The sequence below is a fragment of the Loxodonta africana genome, chromosome 5 (assembly GCF_030014295.1).
Source record: "Loxodonta africana isolate mLoxAfr1 chromosome 5, mLoxAfr1.hap2, whole genome shotgun sequence".
Classification (NCBI taxonomy): Eukaryota; Metazoa; Chordata; class Mammalia; order Proboscidea; family Elephantidae; genus Loxodonta; species Loxodonta africana.
The window spans coordinates 157,478,851-157,495,003 of record NC_087346.1 but is presented as its reverse complement, the minus strand read 5'-3'; the positions used below and the strand labels follow the sequence as shown (position 1 = coordinate 157,495,003).

Genomic DNA, 16,153 nt, shown 5'->3' with positions numbered 1-16,153 from the left:
CCACTGCATTGGCTGCCGAGGGTCACCATGTGATCTGGGGGGGACACCGCCTTCCGCGCGCGGGCCCGCCCGATGGCACACTTCGGCGCTGGCTCGGCGGCTGGGGCGCAGCCGGCGAACGGCGTGCGCTCGGGTGGGGGCGCGGGGCGGCCGAGGGCGCGACGGAACGGCCGTGCCGCGGGGGGATGCCTGGGGCTGATGTCACGGCAGCGGCGCGGGAGCTCCAGCACGGGCTCCGGGCAAAGGGGCGCTCCGAGAGCTCCCCTCCGAGCCGGGCGGGCGGTGGGCGCCTGCCGCCCGACCCCTGCACCCGCGCCGCCGGCCGCGCGGACCTGAGAACTCCCAGACCCCCTGGCCGCGCGGCCTGCCGCCTCTGCCGCGTCCTCCCCCTGAGCGTCTCCAGCCGCGGCGCCGTCACAGACGACTCTCAGGCTCCGTCTCCCGCCCCTTTGTCTGCACGCGGCGCCCGGCCAGGCCCTGGGGAGGGGGCGCCCCGCTCCCCGCCCGCCGCCCCCCGCCCGGCACCGCCCGAACCCGCGGCAGGGAGGCCCGGGCTCGTGGCAGGGGCGCGGCCGGAGCGGGCCGGACGCCCAGAGCTCCGGCACCCCCACCGCCCCCCACGCACACCGCTCCCCGCAGAGAGCAGGGGGGGCGAGCCGCAGGACCCCTCCAGCCGGCCCCCGCCCTCCACGGCCCGCGCATGCGCCCCGCGGCCTCGGTGCAGGTGCACCAGAGGGGAGCTCTCGGCGCGGCGCGGAGTCCTCCAGGTCCCCGCCGCCCAACCTGCCGACGCTGCAGACTGGGGTCGGGAAGGGAGAGGGCCAAAGACCCCGTACGCACTCCGAGGGGGCAGCACCCCCGCCACCCGCGCTTTTCAAACCCAGCCTCTGCCGCTCTGTCCAGATCCTCGCGTCACCTTTTCCCCGCGGGTCGCCCTGCCAAGCTACCCGGAATGAAAGCCCCTCACCCACGCGGGTGAGCACGAGACCCAGTGGTCCTGGCCTGAGGCTCCTCAGCAAGCGTCGCGCTGGGGAGTTGGGGCCAGTGGAGCGGCTAAGGTCACCCAGATTCCGGGCAGGGGGTGATCCCTTGCCAGCAGGCTCCAGAGCCACCCGTGGGACTGGGAGGTGGGAATGCGAAGTCTCTCCGAGCGATTCAGGGGGGAAAGGAGGTCGCCGGCCCCAGCGCTGGGGCCTGGGGTGAGGAGAGGGGAGGCAGCAAAGCTGGAAAGGTACCCCCACATCTAGAGACGCCAGGATGTGTGTGGAACCCGGCGCTGTGACCTCCCGGGAGAGCGAGGTGGAATCTCCGGGAATTCTCAAAGAAACTCCGGGAGGCAGGCATTCCACTACCCGCCATGCGCTGCAGGGCTGTTCTGAGTTCAGGTTCACCATGTGGACCGCCGGGACCCCCAGGGCCCCCACGCCCCACCCCACGAGGATAGAGCGTGCAAAGGGGTCAGGGGGGAAAATTGAGGCCTGGAGGGCTCATGAGCCTGGAGGGAACAGGGGCTTTCAAGAAGGAGAGGCTGGGTTTGGAACGCAGGGCCTGAACCCATGTCGTGGTTTGGGGAAAATGTTGTCACGCTCAGTGGTGGGGACCAGGGAAAGGTGGGCCATGTCCCATGTCCTGGACTCCAGAGCGGGCCCTGACTCTAAGCTTGGAAGTGAAGGGGCCTCGTGGCCTTAGGTCACCTGCACATCCTGGGGCACCACCCAAGGGTCCAGAGCCTCTGCCTGCACCCCCCCCACAAACACGCGCGCACACACACACACACACACACACACACACTCTCTCTCTCTCTCTCTCTTTCTCTTTGTCTCTCTTAGCCTGAGGCCCCCTGCTTTGGCCCCAGCAGCCAGGCCCCAGGATGGAGTGAGTCCGGTGGGCCCCTTCGGTGAGGCATCTGCAGACGTCTCTCCCTCTCGGTGGCCTGCCTTCAGCCTCCCCACGGGTCCCCCAAAACCCCGTGGCCATGTGACTCCCCAGGGGCCATGATGACCGGGTAGCCTTGTGCTCCAGGCAGAGGCCCCGCGGAGAAGACACGCGGTCATAGCGCCCTCTGCCGGCGGCGCCTGGAGTCGGCGCCATGACCGCGGGGACGAAACTGCACAGGCGAGAACACCGAGGCCGGAGGGTCTGTGCTCCCCGCAGGCCCCAGCGCCTCGCCGGGCCCGGGCTGTCGCCATCCCCGCGTCCCTGGCCGGGTCTTCGTGAGACCCCGCACCCTCTTTTGGCTTCGGATTTCCGGAGTCCCCCTCCCACTCTACGACCCCTGTGCTGCCCTGGCCCAGCCTGAGACCCCCTGGGTTGCCCGTCCGGCACCCGCCTCGTCCCGGGCCCGACTCACCTTCCCAGGGCAGATGTGGGTGCCCAGAACGAGGGGTGGCCCCGCGCAGTGAGACCCCACACCAGGCTTCAGAGGCTGAAGTGGGGAGAACGCTACTGGGTCCTCGGGTAGTTGGAGACTCTGGGTGCGGGGAGGGTACCCTGAAAACAGCGCGATTCACTAGCAAAACAGCTCCCTTGAGGAAGAAAGCACCAACTCTCAGGGCAGACCTCTGGGGTCTCCTGGAGGACATTAAGGGGCCTGGGGAGGGCCCCAGCAGAGCGAAACCCCCGGGATAGTGAAGGAAGGAAAGTGAGCGAAGTGTCCAGAAGCATTCAGGTGGGCCAAGTCCTGGGAAATGTGACATGGGGCTGGTAGGGTGGCAGAAAAGCTGGGGGATTTCTAGAAAGTGAACAAAAAGACTAGAGAAGGGGAGGAAAAGAAGAAAAACAGCCCAATCCAAAAGGCCCAATGCTGCTAAGAGGAGTGCCCAAATAGAGGAAACAGAGAGAGGGAACAAAATAAAATCATAATAGTAATCTCCCAAGCTAAAGGACCCACGTTAACTGGAGTTAAAACCTTTGTGTTAATGATGGTGAAACAGTTTGGAAAAGGTTGTCTTGAGGGGCCACGCAACTTGAAAACCGTAACTAATATCACTGAATTGTACATGCAGAAATTGTTGAAGGGGTTTATGTTTTGTTATGTATATTTTCACTTAAAAAAAAAAAAACTGCTCAGCGCTGGGAGTGCAAAAATCCCACAGCTTCCCGAAACTTCAGTGCCCAGGGAAGACGCCCCAGCAGCTTCCTGAAAGCAGGAGGAAAGGAAGGAGGCCAGGAAAAAAGCCGACTGTCAGGGACAGATTCAGCCCTGCCCTGCTGGGGCTTGACAACCCAGTGGGGGAGTTGAAAATAGAAAACACCAACATAAACACTCTAGTATCCCTTAAGGACAAACCCTACCCAGGAAGGCCAGGCTGGACAAGGGGCTGAAGAGCAGGGCGGTTTGGGGAACAGGCCATGTGGTAACTGGGTGAACAGGGCACATAGTAAGTGCAAAGTCCCTGGGGTCAGATGGGCTCAACTAGGAATCAGTGTGCCAGCAGAAGAAAATATTTTCAGACAGGCTGACTCAGCACGTGAACTTCTCACATACTCTTTCCTGGGAGGCCACTTGAAGATACGTGAGAGCAAGACCAGGGAAGAGACCAAGAGAGAAAACAGCGTGGATCTAGAAATGGTGGCTCCAAGCTAGGAGAAGGGAAGGGCCAGCAATCCCCAGCGGCTGGAGACAATAAGAATGTGATAAAGGTGAAAACGCCAAGGAGAAAATAAACCTGACGTCCAGGGAAACCAAAAGCAGTCCTAGAAACATATCGCAATCCCAGGTCACTGGCCAGACTATAAGCTTGTATTTACAGAGTCATGATCAGTGCTGTTTATTGACTCAACCAACAGACAAGCAGGAAGCATAAACCAAAAAAAAAACCACACCCATTGCCCTTGAGTCAGTTCCGACTCACGGCGAACCCATGTGATACAGACCAGAACTGCTCCATAGGGTTCTCTGGGCTGTCGTCTTTACAGAAGCAGGTCGCCAGGCCTTTCTTCTGTGGTGCCACTGAGAGTGGTCAAACTGCCAAACCAAACCCAGTGCCGTCGAGTCGATTCTGACTCATAGCGACCCTACAGAACAGAGTAGAACTGCCCCATAGAGTTTCTAAGGAGCACCTCATGGATTCGAACGGCCGACCCTTTGGTTAGCAGCCGTAGCACTTAACCACTACGCCACCAGGTTAGTCAAGCGCAAACCATTTGTGCTAAAATATCCTACGTTACAGCAATAAAGCAAACTGCGGACGAGATCAGCTTTGACCACGCTCACATATACAAGGTTAAACTTTGAGCAAGAGCTGCCCATATGGGCTGTCTCCCTCCCTCCTCCCATTTTCCCAGGAGTCCCAACAATCGGGCCTTCACCACCCCCTGACCCTGCTCTTGCCAAGGTCACCAGTGACCAAGGTGCCAGACCCAGTGGTCCAGGCTCTGACCTTGCTTGGCCTCAGAAGCACGTGGTACGCGATCCCTCCCTTCTTCCCAAAGCCTCCCCTCCCTGCCCAGGGACTCGCCCTCAGTTCTCCTCCTGCCTCACAGCTGCCCCCATCTCCTCTGGGGCCCCTGTACACCCTGGTCGTCCAGCCCTGTGCTATCCAGGCTGGTGCCCCAGCTCCTCTTTCCAGCCTCTGTACCTATGCAGTCGCCTCCAGAACCTCGGCTCAGGTGTCTAGGACCCGTCGCAAACCCAGCATGCCAGCACCCATCACCTGCTCTTCCTGCAGTCTGCCTGCCCAGCTCCCTAACCCTATTCTCCCTCCACCCTTCTTTCTCTCAAACGCATACACGACCCCTCTTAGTCCTCCAGTGCTGCCATAACAGAAATACCATATGTGGATGGCTTTAACAAAGAGAAATTTATTTTCTCACAGTCCAGTAGGCTAGAGGTCCAAATTCAGGGCGTCAGCTCCAGGGGAGGCTTTCTCTCTCCGTCGGCTCTGGAGGAAGGTCCTTGTCATCAGTCTTCCACTGGACTAGGAGCTTCTCCGCGCAGGAACCTGTGTCCAAAGGACACGTTCTGCTCCAGGCACTGCTTTCTTGGTAGTATGAGGTTCTCTGCTTGCTTTCCTTTCCTCTTATCTCTTGTAAGATGAAAGGTGGTGCAGGCTACACCCCAGGGAAACTCCCTTTACATTGGCTCAGGGAAGTGACCTGAGCAAGGCTGCTACATCCCACCCTAATCCTCTTTAACCACTGGCAGAGATTATGATTTATAACATGTAGGAAAATCACAAAATGGAGGAAAACCACACAATACTGCGAATCATGGCCGAACGCAGTTGACATATATTTTGGAGGGGATGCAATTCAATCCATGAAAAAAAAAAAAAACATGACACCCTCCTAAATCCTGCCAATTCAATTTCCAAAAAGGAGCCTGAGTGTCGCAAGTGGTTTGCAATCGGCTGCTAACCTAAAGGTTGATAGTTCAAACCCAGCCAGTGGTTCCATGGAAGAAAAGGCCTGGTGATCTGCTCCCGTAAAGATCACAGCCAAGAAAGCCCAATGGGGGCAGCTCTACTCTGTAACCCATGGGGTCATCATGAGTCAGAAGTTACTCAATGGCAAACCACAACTACTTCCATATACACCTGGAATCCAACTGCTTCCTCCCACCGCCCCACCCCCAGTCCCAGGCACCATCCTCTTTGGCTGTGAGGACTGCGTATCCTCCTCCCAGGTTCCTGGGTCCCCAGTTCTGTCCCTGCCCCCACTGAGTCCTCGCCAGCAGCCGGAGACACCCTGTCAGAGCATGCCCTCGCCTTGTCATAACCCCTGCAGGGCTACCCAGCAGGCTCTCAGCACCCTGCTTCCCCGTGACCTCACCTCACTCCCGACAGCCACTTGGGCCTCGACAGCCACTTGGGCCTCCTCTCTGCTCTACTCCGGGGGCAGTCTCCTGCCCCATCTGCCTGGGCTGCTCCGCCCCCATGTGCCTTGTGCCCTGACTTCATCCCAAAGTGCACCTCCCCTGAGGGGCTTGTAGGAAGCCTTTGTTCACCCCCATCTTCTATAGTAATAGAACCCCAATTTTCAGCAGGGCTCATGGCTTCCCAGAACTGAGTTGCTAGATAAAGTACAGGATACCCAGTTAAATTTGAACTACAGATAAATGACATAATTTTTAATATAAGTATGTCCCAAGTATTGCATGGGACAAACTTATACTAAAAATAGTATCCAATCATCCTGTATTTGTATTTGCTAAATCTAGCAACCCAAGTCTAGAACAAAGGCTGCATTCCCAGCCTCCCTTGCAGCTAGGCATGGCCATGTGACTGGGGCCGACCGATGAGAAGTGAGCACCGTCCAGGCCATGCCCTAAGGGTTAAAGGGCAGGCACCTGCCTCCACCACCCCACCCTCTGCCTACTTCTGGGCACAGCTGAGCCACCACACCTGCTCCCAGGCAGTTCAGGGTGAGCTCACACTGAGGCCTGCCGGGGCCCTGCCCCCACCCCAGCTACCTGTCTCCCTGCCTGCTTCAGAGTCTCCATAGTCACCATCACTGCCTGGCACCTGTCTTCCTGCCACCACATAGCTGCCCAAGGGGGAACTCTGGTCTGTTCACTGATTCCAACTCATAGCAAACCTATAGGACAGAGAACTGCCCTATAGGGTTTCCAAGGAGACCCCGGTGGATTCGAACTGCCAACCTCTTGGTTAGCAGCCAAATGCTTAACCACTACATCACCAGGGTTTCCAAGGAGGTGACCTGGGAGGTAAAAGTGGTCCCGCCAGAGACTAACAGCACTCACTTCCACTCTTACGCCTCACCATACTCCTCGGTTTGTTCTAACAATGTGCAGATATTATGTTGATAAAAGGCTATAATCTTTATAAAGCATTTAGGGAATGAAGAAGGGAAGGGAGATGGAAAATATGGCCTTGGTGTAGAGGGAGATGGAGCTTGCTTCAGCCAGTAGGTCCTTGTCATGGATTTAATTGTGTTCCCCAAAAATGTGGGTCAACGTGGTTAGGCCATGAGTCCCAGTGTTGTGTGGTTGTCCACCATTTTGTGATTGATGGGAATTTCCTGTGTTGTAAATCCTAATCTCCACCTGTGGTTGATAAGGCAAGATTAGATTATGTTAAAAAGGATTAGGGTGGGATATAGCACCCTTACTCAGGTCACCTCCCTGATCCAACGTAAAGGGAGTTTCCCTGGGGTGTGGCCTGCATCACCTTTTATCTTACAAGAGATAAAACGAAAGAGAAGCAAGCAGAGAATCCAGGACCTCACACCACAAAGAAAGAAAGAAAGCAGCTCTGGGAGCAGAACACATCCTTTGGACCTGAGGTTCCTCCGCAGAGAAGCTCCTTGACCAGAGGAAGACTGATGACAAGCACCTTCCTCCAGAGCCAACAGAAAGCTTTCCCCTGCAGCTGATGCCCTGAATTTGGACTTGTCACTACTAGACAGTGAGAGAATACAACTCTCTTGTTAAAGCCATCCACTTGTGCTATTTCTGTTATAGCAGCACTAGACGACTAAGACAGTCCCCTGCCTGGTGTCCCTCCTGGCCAGGCAAGTTCTATGTGCAGTGCACACAAATGTCGGTTGAGTGTGGACCTACACCCACAGACGTGAACACCTGTGTTCCAGGCCAGAGCCCCATCCAGGAGTCCCTGGAGCCCGGGGCCGGGAGCGCAGTGGCTGCAGGTGGGCACAGCAGAGCAGGTTCTGAGGCTGTGGGGAGGTGGCCCCACCCCTCCCTTCGCAGCAGGGACGGTCACCCACTGCCCAGTCACTTGCCCCCTAGGCACCTGCCCTCTCCCAGTGGCCCTAGGCAGGGGTCCTGCCAGGGTCTGCTCCTGGCAAGCCTGTCTTCTCCTTAACCACAGCAGGCACCCAGCTCTGCAGATGCTGCCAGCTCGGCCTCCAGGGAGCCCCTGCTTGCAGCCCCCCTCCATCGCAGGGGAGCCTGGGAGGGCATGGCTCCATAACTCCTCCTGCCTCCAAACAAGGGCAGGCAGGCCAGGGAGCAGGTCAGACATCCAGAGGGGCCAGGCTGGCTGAAGCCACGGCCACACCTGTGGGTACCTGCCCACATGAGTGGACAGGTGTGCATCTGCCTCAACACTGGTTCTGGTGTGGGACAGGTGCCAAGGAGGCCCCTGTATATACAGAACAGCTGGGGAAACTGAGGCTCAGAAAGAGGCCAAACCAGGGACTCCAGGGTCGACGCAGGCAGGCTCTGGCATCAGAGCAGGGAGAGAGGACATGGAGGCAGATGTGGGGACCAGGTGTTTATTGACAAGGGGACAGCACCTGGCTGGAGGTCCTCAGCGCCCAGCAGGCCAGCAGGCACACAGGGCCCGGCGCTCCGCCTGCAGCAGAAGGGTCTCCGTCTGCAAAGCAACACAGGTCATGAGGGGCTGCGCAGCCACCTCAGGCCTCAGCCTCCCAGGAGGCCCCACCCATGGCAGTCCCATCTCCGCCTGCTCCGGAGCAGCTGACCCCAGGGCCTGGACCTGACCTGGTCATACCCCCCCACTCTAACCCCACGCACAGAGGCCCTCCCTGAGCTCTGTCCCCCCTGCCCACTCACCTGGGTCCCTGGAGTTGCTCCCACTGCATCCTATCCTGCCTCTGTGTCCTCACATAGGCTGTTCTCTGTGCCTGAACCACTGTTCCCTGCTTTCTCCTGCAACTTATACCCCACCTCTCAGGTGTCTGCTCCTCCCTTGGCCTGCAGGCCCCCCAGGGCTTTTCCTCTCGGGTTGTCTAGGCCTCTGTCTGGGCCCTTGGGAACTGGCCAGAAAAGGGACCAGGCCTGTGGGAGGGAGGACCAGGCAGGTCTCTCCTTTCTTCCTACTTCTAGGATTCTTCCCTTTCTGGGAAGAACAGAGGCCCTGTTCGTTCAGGCTTGGAGGGGGAGTTGCTCCCCGCCCCCCAGATCCTGAGGCCTGAAGCCCCTGAGTCATCCATGCACATGCCATGTCCCCCCAGTCAGGGCTGGAGGGCCAAGACTCTCCCCTCTGCACTGCCCGCCCTGAGCTCCCAGGCTGAGACAGAGGCCCAGGAGTGGGGACAGGGGGAGGTCACACCTCATCCCTTATCCAGGAGACTCCTGCCACACCCTCCTCTGACCCAGGCTCTACTGGGAAACCCCTCTAAGAACCCAGAGAAAAGATCACCTATTTCTGGGACTCTCTTTCCCCTCTGCCCCCTGGGCCTCACTGCCCACTGAGGCGTCCTGGATGGGACTGGGTCAGCCACAACCCTGGGAGTGGGGGTCTCAAGGAAGAGTAGGGGGAGGGGCTGGAGAGCTGGCCGCTGCAGCCCCACCCCCCTCCACAGGGGCTAGGTAGAGGGCCTGCTGAGCAACTGGGGAGGGACGCTCATGGGGGGCAGCACCCAGAACCCCAAGGATAACTGCAGCCAGATGCCACTAGGAGAGTCACAGGCCTAAGCCATAGATGGGGGTGGAGGGCCCAGCCGTGATGGTGGTCTTCCACTCCCTGGTCTGGGGCCGCCTCTGCCACCGCCCTCCTCTCCTGGCTCCCGTCCTTTAGCACCCCCTCCCCAAGCCCATCCCGCGACGCCCCAGGAAGCCCCCCGCCCCGGGCGCTCACCCGAGCGTCCAAGCTGTAGGCCGTCTTCCGGAGGTCCTGCAGGGCGCGTTGCATGAACTCAAACGCGTGGCAGTCGACGCACGGGCGGCCTAAGCGTAGGCGGGGAGGGGGAATGGGGAGGGCGCGGGTCAGGGGGCGGCCGGCCTCCGCCTCGGGTCCCAACCCCGCCCGCCCATCCCCGGGGCGCCGCAGGGGAGGGACCCGGATGGGCGACGGGGACAGGGGCCGGAACAAAGGCTAGGCGCGGCCCTGCCACACCCCCCCGGCGCCCCACCAGGAGGCCCACCGCTGGCGCGCACTGTCTCCGGTGTCCAAGCCGCTGTCGGGACCGGGACACTGGGGAACCTACTCTGGGCGGGGACCGCACTCCCGGCGGGGGGCTCCCCGTGGGCCTGGGCGCCCAGCAGCGCGACGCCAACCAGCAGCAGCAGCAGGGGTGGCGGCGGCGACATCAGCGACCTGCACGGGGGCGGAGGGGCCATGGCGAGCGGAGGGAGCCCCGGGCCGCCTGCGGAGAGCGGGAGGGGTCAGCGACGCCGCTCCGCTCGGGACCCCCGGACCCCATGCGGCGTTGCCCGGACCCGGTGAACCCTTCACCCCGCCCCCGGGCCCCGCGAACCCCCGAGCCGCCCCCCGGATCCCGCGAACCCTAGGCCCGTCCCCAGGGCCCCTTAAACCCCCGGGCCTCCCCACAGGCCGCTCAAAGCCCCGGCCCGTCCCCCGGATCCCGCTAAGCCCCGGCCCGCCCCCCGGATCCCCCGAACCCCCGGCCTGCCCCCCGGGCCCCCGTAGCCCCAGTCCGCCCCTGAGCCCCGCAAATCCCCAGGCCCTGCAAACCCCTAGCCCGCTCCCCGGGCCCCTCAAGCCCCCACGTCGCCCGCCCGCCCGCCCGCCCTTACCGCGGTTCGGGGACCCCGCGACCAGCAGCGCTGGCGACTGAAGAAGGCTTTCTGCGTCCGGCTCGCACCGCGCATGCGCCCTGGCCCCACCCAGCTCGGGTCCCCTCCCCGCCGTCGTCGTCATGGAAACCGTGGTACTGCCGGAGCAGCCAGTTCAAACTCGCCGAGGTGGCGCCAGGCCTCGGGTGGACCGAGTCCTGACTGGGGCAGCCCCGGGAGCACGTCCAGGCCCGCGGGTGGTGGAACCCGGGAGGCTGCCTGGAGGAGGCGGCGACTGGGCGGAACCTTTGGATCTTACTGCCCCCGGGAGCGAAGCCGAGGCGCGGGAACTCAGTGGTCGGCGGGTGAAGCTTGGGGGTCCGGGAACTCTGAGAGCCCAACCTTTCGATGCATTGGGGACGGGTGAAGGCAGCGAGGGCAGAGGTGCGGCCTCCGCTCCGGGGCCTGGAGTTGTGTCTGGAACCGGATCGCCTCGGTGGTCGATGCCAGGAGTGGTCCAGGCCCCGGGCCAGGGGGCACCCATCTTTCCCGGGCCTGGCCCCCACCCAGCCTCGCCTCTGCCCCTCAGGTAGGCAGGATGGCCCATCGGCCTGCCCGGGCCCTCCTGGACGCCCGCTCCCCAGGGTCCTCTCCTCTGCATCTCGTCGCTCGGACACCTGCCACACCCACCTCTCTCCTCATCCTCACCTGGACCCTAGAGATCCGACCACGGTCCCCTCCCACTGTGTGACCTCGCAGGCTCGCTTGGCCTCTCTGAGCAGGTTTCCTCCCAGTGTGCTCACAGGCTTGTAAGATGTAAAGCGTCTTGCCTCCCAATGGGCGCGGGTCTAGAGTTCCCGCGGGGACCTCCGCGTGCAGGGGCGGCCCTGTCCCTCTGGGAGACGAGGTCCCTGCTTGCCCGCCGAGTCCAGGCCCAGTACCGATCCAAAGCCACGACCTCTGGGGAGGCCCCTCAGGCCCCCGGCCAGCCCTGTGAGGCTCGAGTCCTCTCCACAGCAGTGCATGCGGTGTCCCAGAACCGGGAGCAAGAGCCCGGCGCCCGTGTCCCCTCCAGCCCGCTACCACCCACTTTGGCCTCAGCCCAGCTCCCTTCAACCTTCCCCCATCCAGGACTCGGTCATGGGCCCTATCATCACCCTGGCAGTGGCCGCTCGGCCGGACGCGGGGGAGAGGCCAGGAGGTGTTCGTGACCCCGCGTCCTTCCCGTCCCCGTCGAGGAACGCAGGGCGCAGCGCCCCGGCTTGGGGCCCGGGCGGGACTGCGGGACCATCGCTCGGGCGCCGTGGCGGCGGGGCCTTGCACATATCTAGCCCCAGCGCACTTCCGCGCTTTCCTTGTCCGGGGCACCCACGGCCGGGGGTCGCGCGGTCACGGTCACGGGGTGGAGCGGCTCGAGAACGGATATGGGGGAGGACGGCTGGCCAGGTCCCCAGCCGGAGCAGCAGAAGGCGGAGCCCAGAGCGGTAATCGCGCAGCAGCCCGGCCACCCGGTTGAGACGTGGGCCCCGAGAACGCCACACATCACAGGCTTTTTTCTACCTATGCGCCCCATGCCGCTTCTAGCTGTTGACCTGCTTGTCACCCTACACACACACTCACATTCACACACACAGCCACAGCCACGTGGGGACGGGGACTACCCTGCCCAGAAGCAAGGCTCTGGCTCGAACCTGGGGCGGCGCTGTGTACTCTCTCACTTCTCCGCTCCGCTGCAGACTTGTCAAAAGCGTCCTGTTAAATAGAAAGGACTGGCGGGTCCGCGCTGCGTACCCTGTGTCTGGAACAGCACTCCGCACGCGCCCACCACGCTCCTCGGCGCCCGGCGCCCGGACTCCCGGTCTTTCCAGCCGAGGCCCCACCCCGCCCTCCTACGTTCTCTCCCGGTTCCCAGCACCCGGGGGGTTCCCAGCACCCGGGCCGGCTCCTCCTAACAGCTCCACATCCCACGGTCCACCCCGACCATCACCGCCTGCCCACATCCTCAACCCCCTGCCCATGTTCGCATTCGCTGTGCGTCCTCACTGGGCATGGGGTGGGGGGGACTGCGCTGCTGGCGGTGGGGCCATGGGGCGTCTGGAGCCCAGGTCCTCGGTTCCGGGGGCCATCTCCTCTCCCACCTGCAGGCATCTTCTCCCTACCCCCCCCCCAGCCAAGGTTGCCCTGCACACCCCGCCAGCCTCCCTCTCCCTCCCATGGCACCAGTTTTCCTCCTGCTCCTGAGCCTTGTCTTCAGCAAGTGCAGGCTGCAGTTCCTGTCACATCTGTCAGTCCCTTAGGACTGGCATAACAAAATTCCGCTAAGTAGGTGGCTGTAAACATCAGAAATGTATTGTCTCAGTTATGGAGACTGCGAGACCAAGGTCAGGGTGTGGACAGGGCCATGCTCTGCCTGTCCGCTCTAGGGAAAGATCCTTCCTTGTCTCTTCCACCCTGGGGGTTCCTTGGCTTATGCACGCATCATCACATGATGTCTTCTTCCCCCGTGTGACTCTGCTCCCCATTGATAAGACACCACTCACATGGGATTAAAGCCAGTCACCATCCAGTCAGATCCAACTCATGGTGACCCTGTGCGTGTCAGAGTAGAACTGTGCTCAACAGAGTTTTCAGTGGCTGATTTTTTAGTAAATCACAAGACCTATCTTCAGAGGTGCCTCTGGGTGGACTTGAACTTCCAACCTTTCAATTAGCAGCCAAGTTCATCAACCATTTGTACTACCCAGGCCTTCACAGATGGTATTAGAACGTCCCCTACTTTGGTATGACCTGATGTTAACTGATAACATATTTCCAATCGGGGACACTGGGATGGTTAATATTGTGTGTCAGCTTGGCTGGGCCATGATTCTCAGTGTTTTGGCAGGCGTATAATGTTGTGATCACTTCCCTGTTGAGATCTGATACGTGATCACCCCCATGATGGGATCTGCTGTGAGTAGCCAGCCAGTTGAAGGGGAGTTTCCTTCGGCATGTGGCCTGCATTGAGTGTGGGTGGATATTTCGGCAGGGCTGGAGAGCTTTTGCTCGTTGGGGATCCTGCAGCTGGCTCCTGTTCGTCTGACCTCCGGTTCTTGGGACTTGAGCTAGCATCTTACCTGCAGTCTTGCCTGCCGATCTTGGGATTCGTCAATCTTCACAGCCTGTGAGCAAGAGGCCTGCGGTCTGACCTGCGGTCTTGAGTTCGCCAGCCCCTGCAGCTACGTCAATCAGGAGAAGCCTCTTTCCTGACTCACAGACATGGGACAGTCCAGCCTCTACAACCATGTGAGCCATTTCCTTGATATAAATCTCTCTCTCTATATATATATATATTTATATGCTTTACTGGTTTTGCTTCTCTGGAGAATCCAGCCTAAAACAGTCACCTTCACAAGTGCCAGGGGTTAGGGCTTCAACATATCTTGTTGGGGGACACAATTCAATCCATAATAATGACCGAACAAAACAAACCTTCTCATGCCTTTTACCTGCCCCGCCTCCAGCACCTCTCCTTCCTGTTTCCTTCTTGATCTTATTCTTGTTGGCCTTTGTCCCCACCCCTTTCCAGAGCAGACCCGCACCCACCTGAGCATCCAAAGACTGGTCTCCAGTCTGTCCCACGTGGGCATCAGCAGCCCAAGGCCCAGCCAACCCCTCCCACCATGGTGGCTCTGAACTCCAGGTTTCGGGGGCTGCTTTCAGGTCCTTTGTCCCACCTCTTCCTATTGTTTCCCTAGGCTGCATCCTTGGGCCTCTTGTCTGCCTACACTTGTTCCCTTGTGACCTCATTGAATTTTAGCTGTGAAGATTGTTCAATGCCCCCAGCACTCGTAAGATTGCGTCTTCAGGGCCTCTCACCCAATATCCAGTTCCTATGCCCAGCTGCTCCTCAACATCTCCACTTGGAGGACATCTCAAAGTCAGCCCCAGAAAAACCCTAGAAGTGCAAACTTTTGTTTAGTGCCTGGCTGCTATCCAAGAGGTTGGTGGTTTGAACCTAGCGGCTGCTCTGAAGAAAGGCTTAGCAAACTGCTTCCATAAAGATTACCATACCATACCCAGTGCAGTCGAGTCGATTCCAACTCATAGTGACCCTATAAAGATTACAGCCTAGAAAACCCTATGCGGCAGTTTTACTCTGTCACACGGGATCACTATGAGTCAGAATCGACCTGATGGCACCTAACAAAAAAAAATTAGATATCTTAAATTTGTTTCCATAGTCAAAGTCAACCCCCAAAACACCCAGCTCTGTCCACAGCCTTCCCTATACCCGGTGAGGGCAGCTCCATCCCTGCAGATGCTCAGGCCAAAGCCCTTGGGGTTGCCCCCATATCCATCTAGAAACCCACCTTCAAAGCCATCAGGACTGTCTTCCACACTGCCAGTGTCCCTCACCTGGACCCCCAGGCCACCTCCTCACTATCCTGTACCCCCCGCAGTCTGTTCTCCACAAGGCAGCCAGGGGAACACTTTAACACGTCATCAGACACCATCTTCTCTCTGCTCACAACTCTCCCGGGGCTCCCATCTTACCCTCAGTGACACAGTGACATGACTGGGAGTCCCTCCAGGTCCACAACTACCTTCTGACTTCCCCTTCTTCCTCTGCCCACTCTGCTCCAGCCCCACGGCCAGCCTCAGACATGTGGGTCTGCCTCTCCCAGGGCCTCCCATCCGAAGGTACCCACATGGCTCCTCCTTTGCTTCCTGCAGGGCTTCGCTCAAGCCTGTCCTCAGTGAGGCCTACTCAGCCACCCACTTGGCCACCCACCCAGCTGCCAGCCCCGCCTCCCCACCCTCCCTAGTACTTCTTACTCTGATTTCCATTTTCTTTAGCACTTCTCACCTCCTTATTTCATATATACCATTACCCGTTACCCGTTGCCGTCGAGTCGAATCCGACTCATAGCGGCCCTATAGGACAGAGTAGAACTGCCCCATAGAGTTTCCAAGGAGTGCCTGGCGGATTTGAACTGCCGACCTTTTGGTTAGCAGCTGTAGCTCTTAGCCACTATGCCACCAGGGTGTATATATATATAGTCGTGAATTGAATTGTGCCCCCAAAAACTATGTGTATCAATTTGGCTGGGCCATGATTCCCAGTATTGTGTGATTGTCCCCCATTTTGTCATCTGATGTGATTTTCCCAGGTGTGGTAAACCCTGCCTCTGTGAGGTTAATGAGGGGGGATGGGCAGCAGTTGTGTTGAAGAGGCAGGACTCAATCTACTGGATAGGATTGTGTCTTCAGCCGGTTTCTTTTGGAATATAGAAGAGAGAACCAAGCAAAGAGACAGGGGGACCTCATACCACCAAGAAAGCAGTGCCCGAAGCAGAGCACATCCTCTGGACCCAGGGTTCCTGCACAGAGAAGCTCCTAGTCCGGGGAAAAATTGAGAGAGTAAACTTCTGTTTGTTAAAGCCATCCACTTGGGGTATTTCTGTCACAGAAGCAGTAGATGACTAAGACACACACACTCATGTATATAACCCAAACCAAACCTGTTGCCATAGCGTTGATTCCGACCCATAGCAACCCTGTAGGACAGAGTAGAGCTGCCCCGTAGGGTTTCCAAAGAGTGCCTTGAAGATTCGAACCGCCGACCTTTTGGTTAGCAGCCAAAATCTTAAACGCCGTGCCACCAGGGTTTATATATATATACATATACATATATATTTTGTTGTTGTTGTTGTTAGGTGCCATCAAGTCGGTTCCAACTCATAGCGACCCTATGTACAACAGAACGAA

General features: G+C 59.3%; 1 protein-coding gene across 1 annotated transcript; it reads right to left on the bottom strand.

The window, feature by feature from the left end:
- Positions 1-8,164: 8,164 nt before the first annotated feature.
- NICOL1 (NELL2 interacting cell ontogeny regulator 1) lies at positions 8,165-10,479 on the bottom strand. The gene is made up of 4 exons (XM_064286295.1): positions 10,424-10,479; positions 9,874-10,032; positions 9,525-9,613; positions 8,165-8,297 (listed from the first exon to the last, which is right to left on the bottom strand). The coding sequence occupies exons 2-4, from the start codon at positions 10,004-10,006 to the stop codon at positions 8,232-8,234; spliced, it is 288 nt and encodes a 95-aa protein (XP_064142365.1). The 5' UTR covers positions 10,007-10,032; positions 10,424-10,479; the 3' UTR covers positions 8,165-8,231.
- Positions 10,480-16,153: the final 5,674 nt, after the last annotated feature.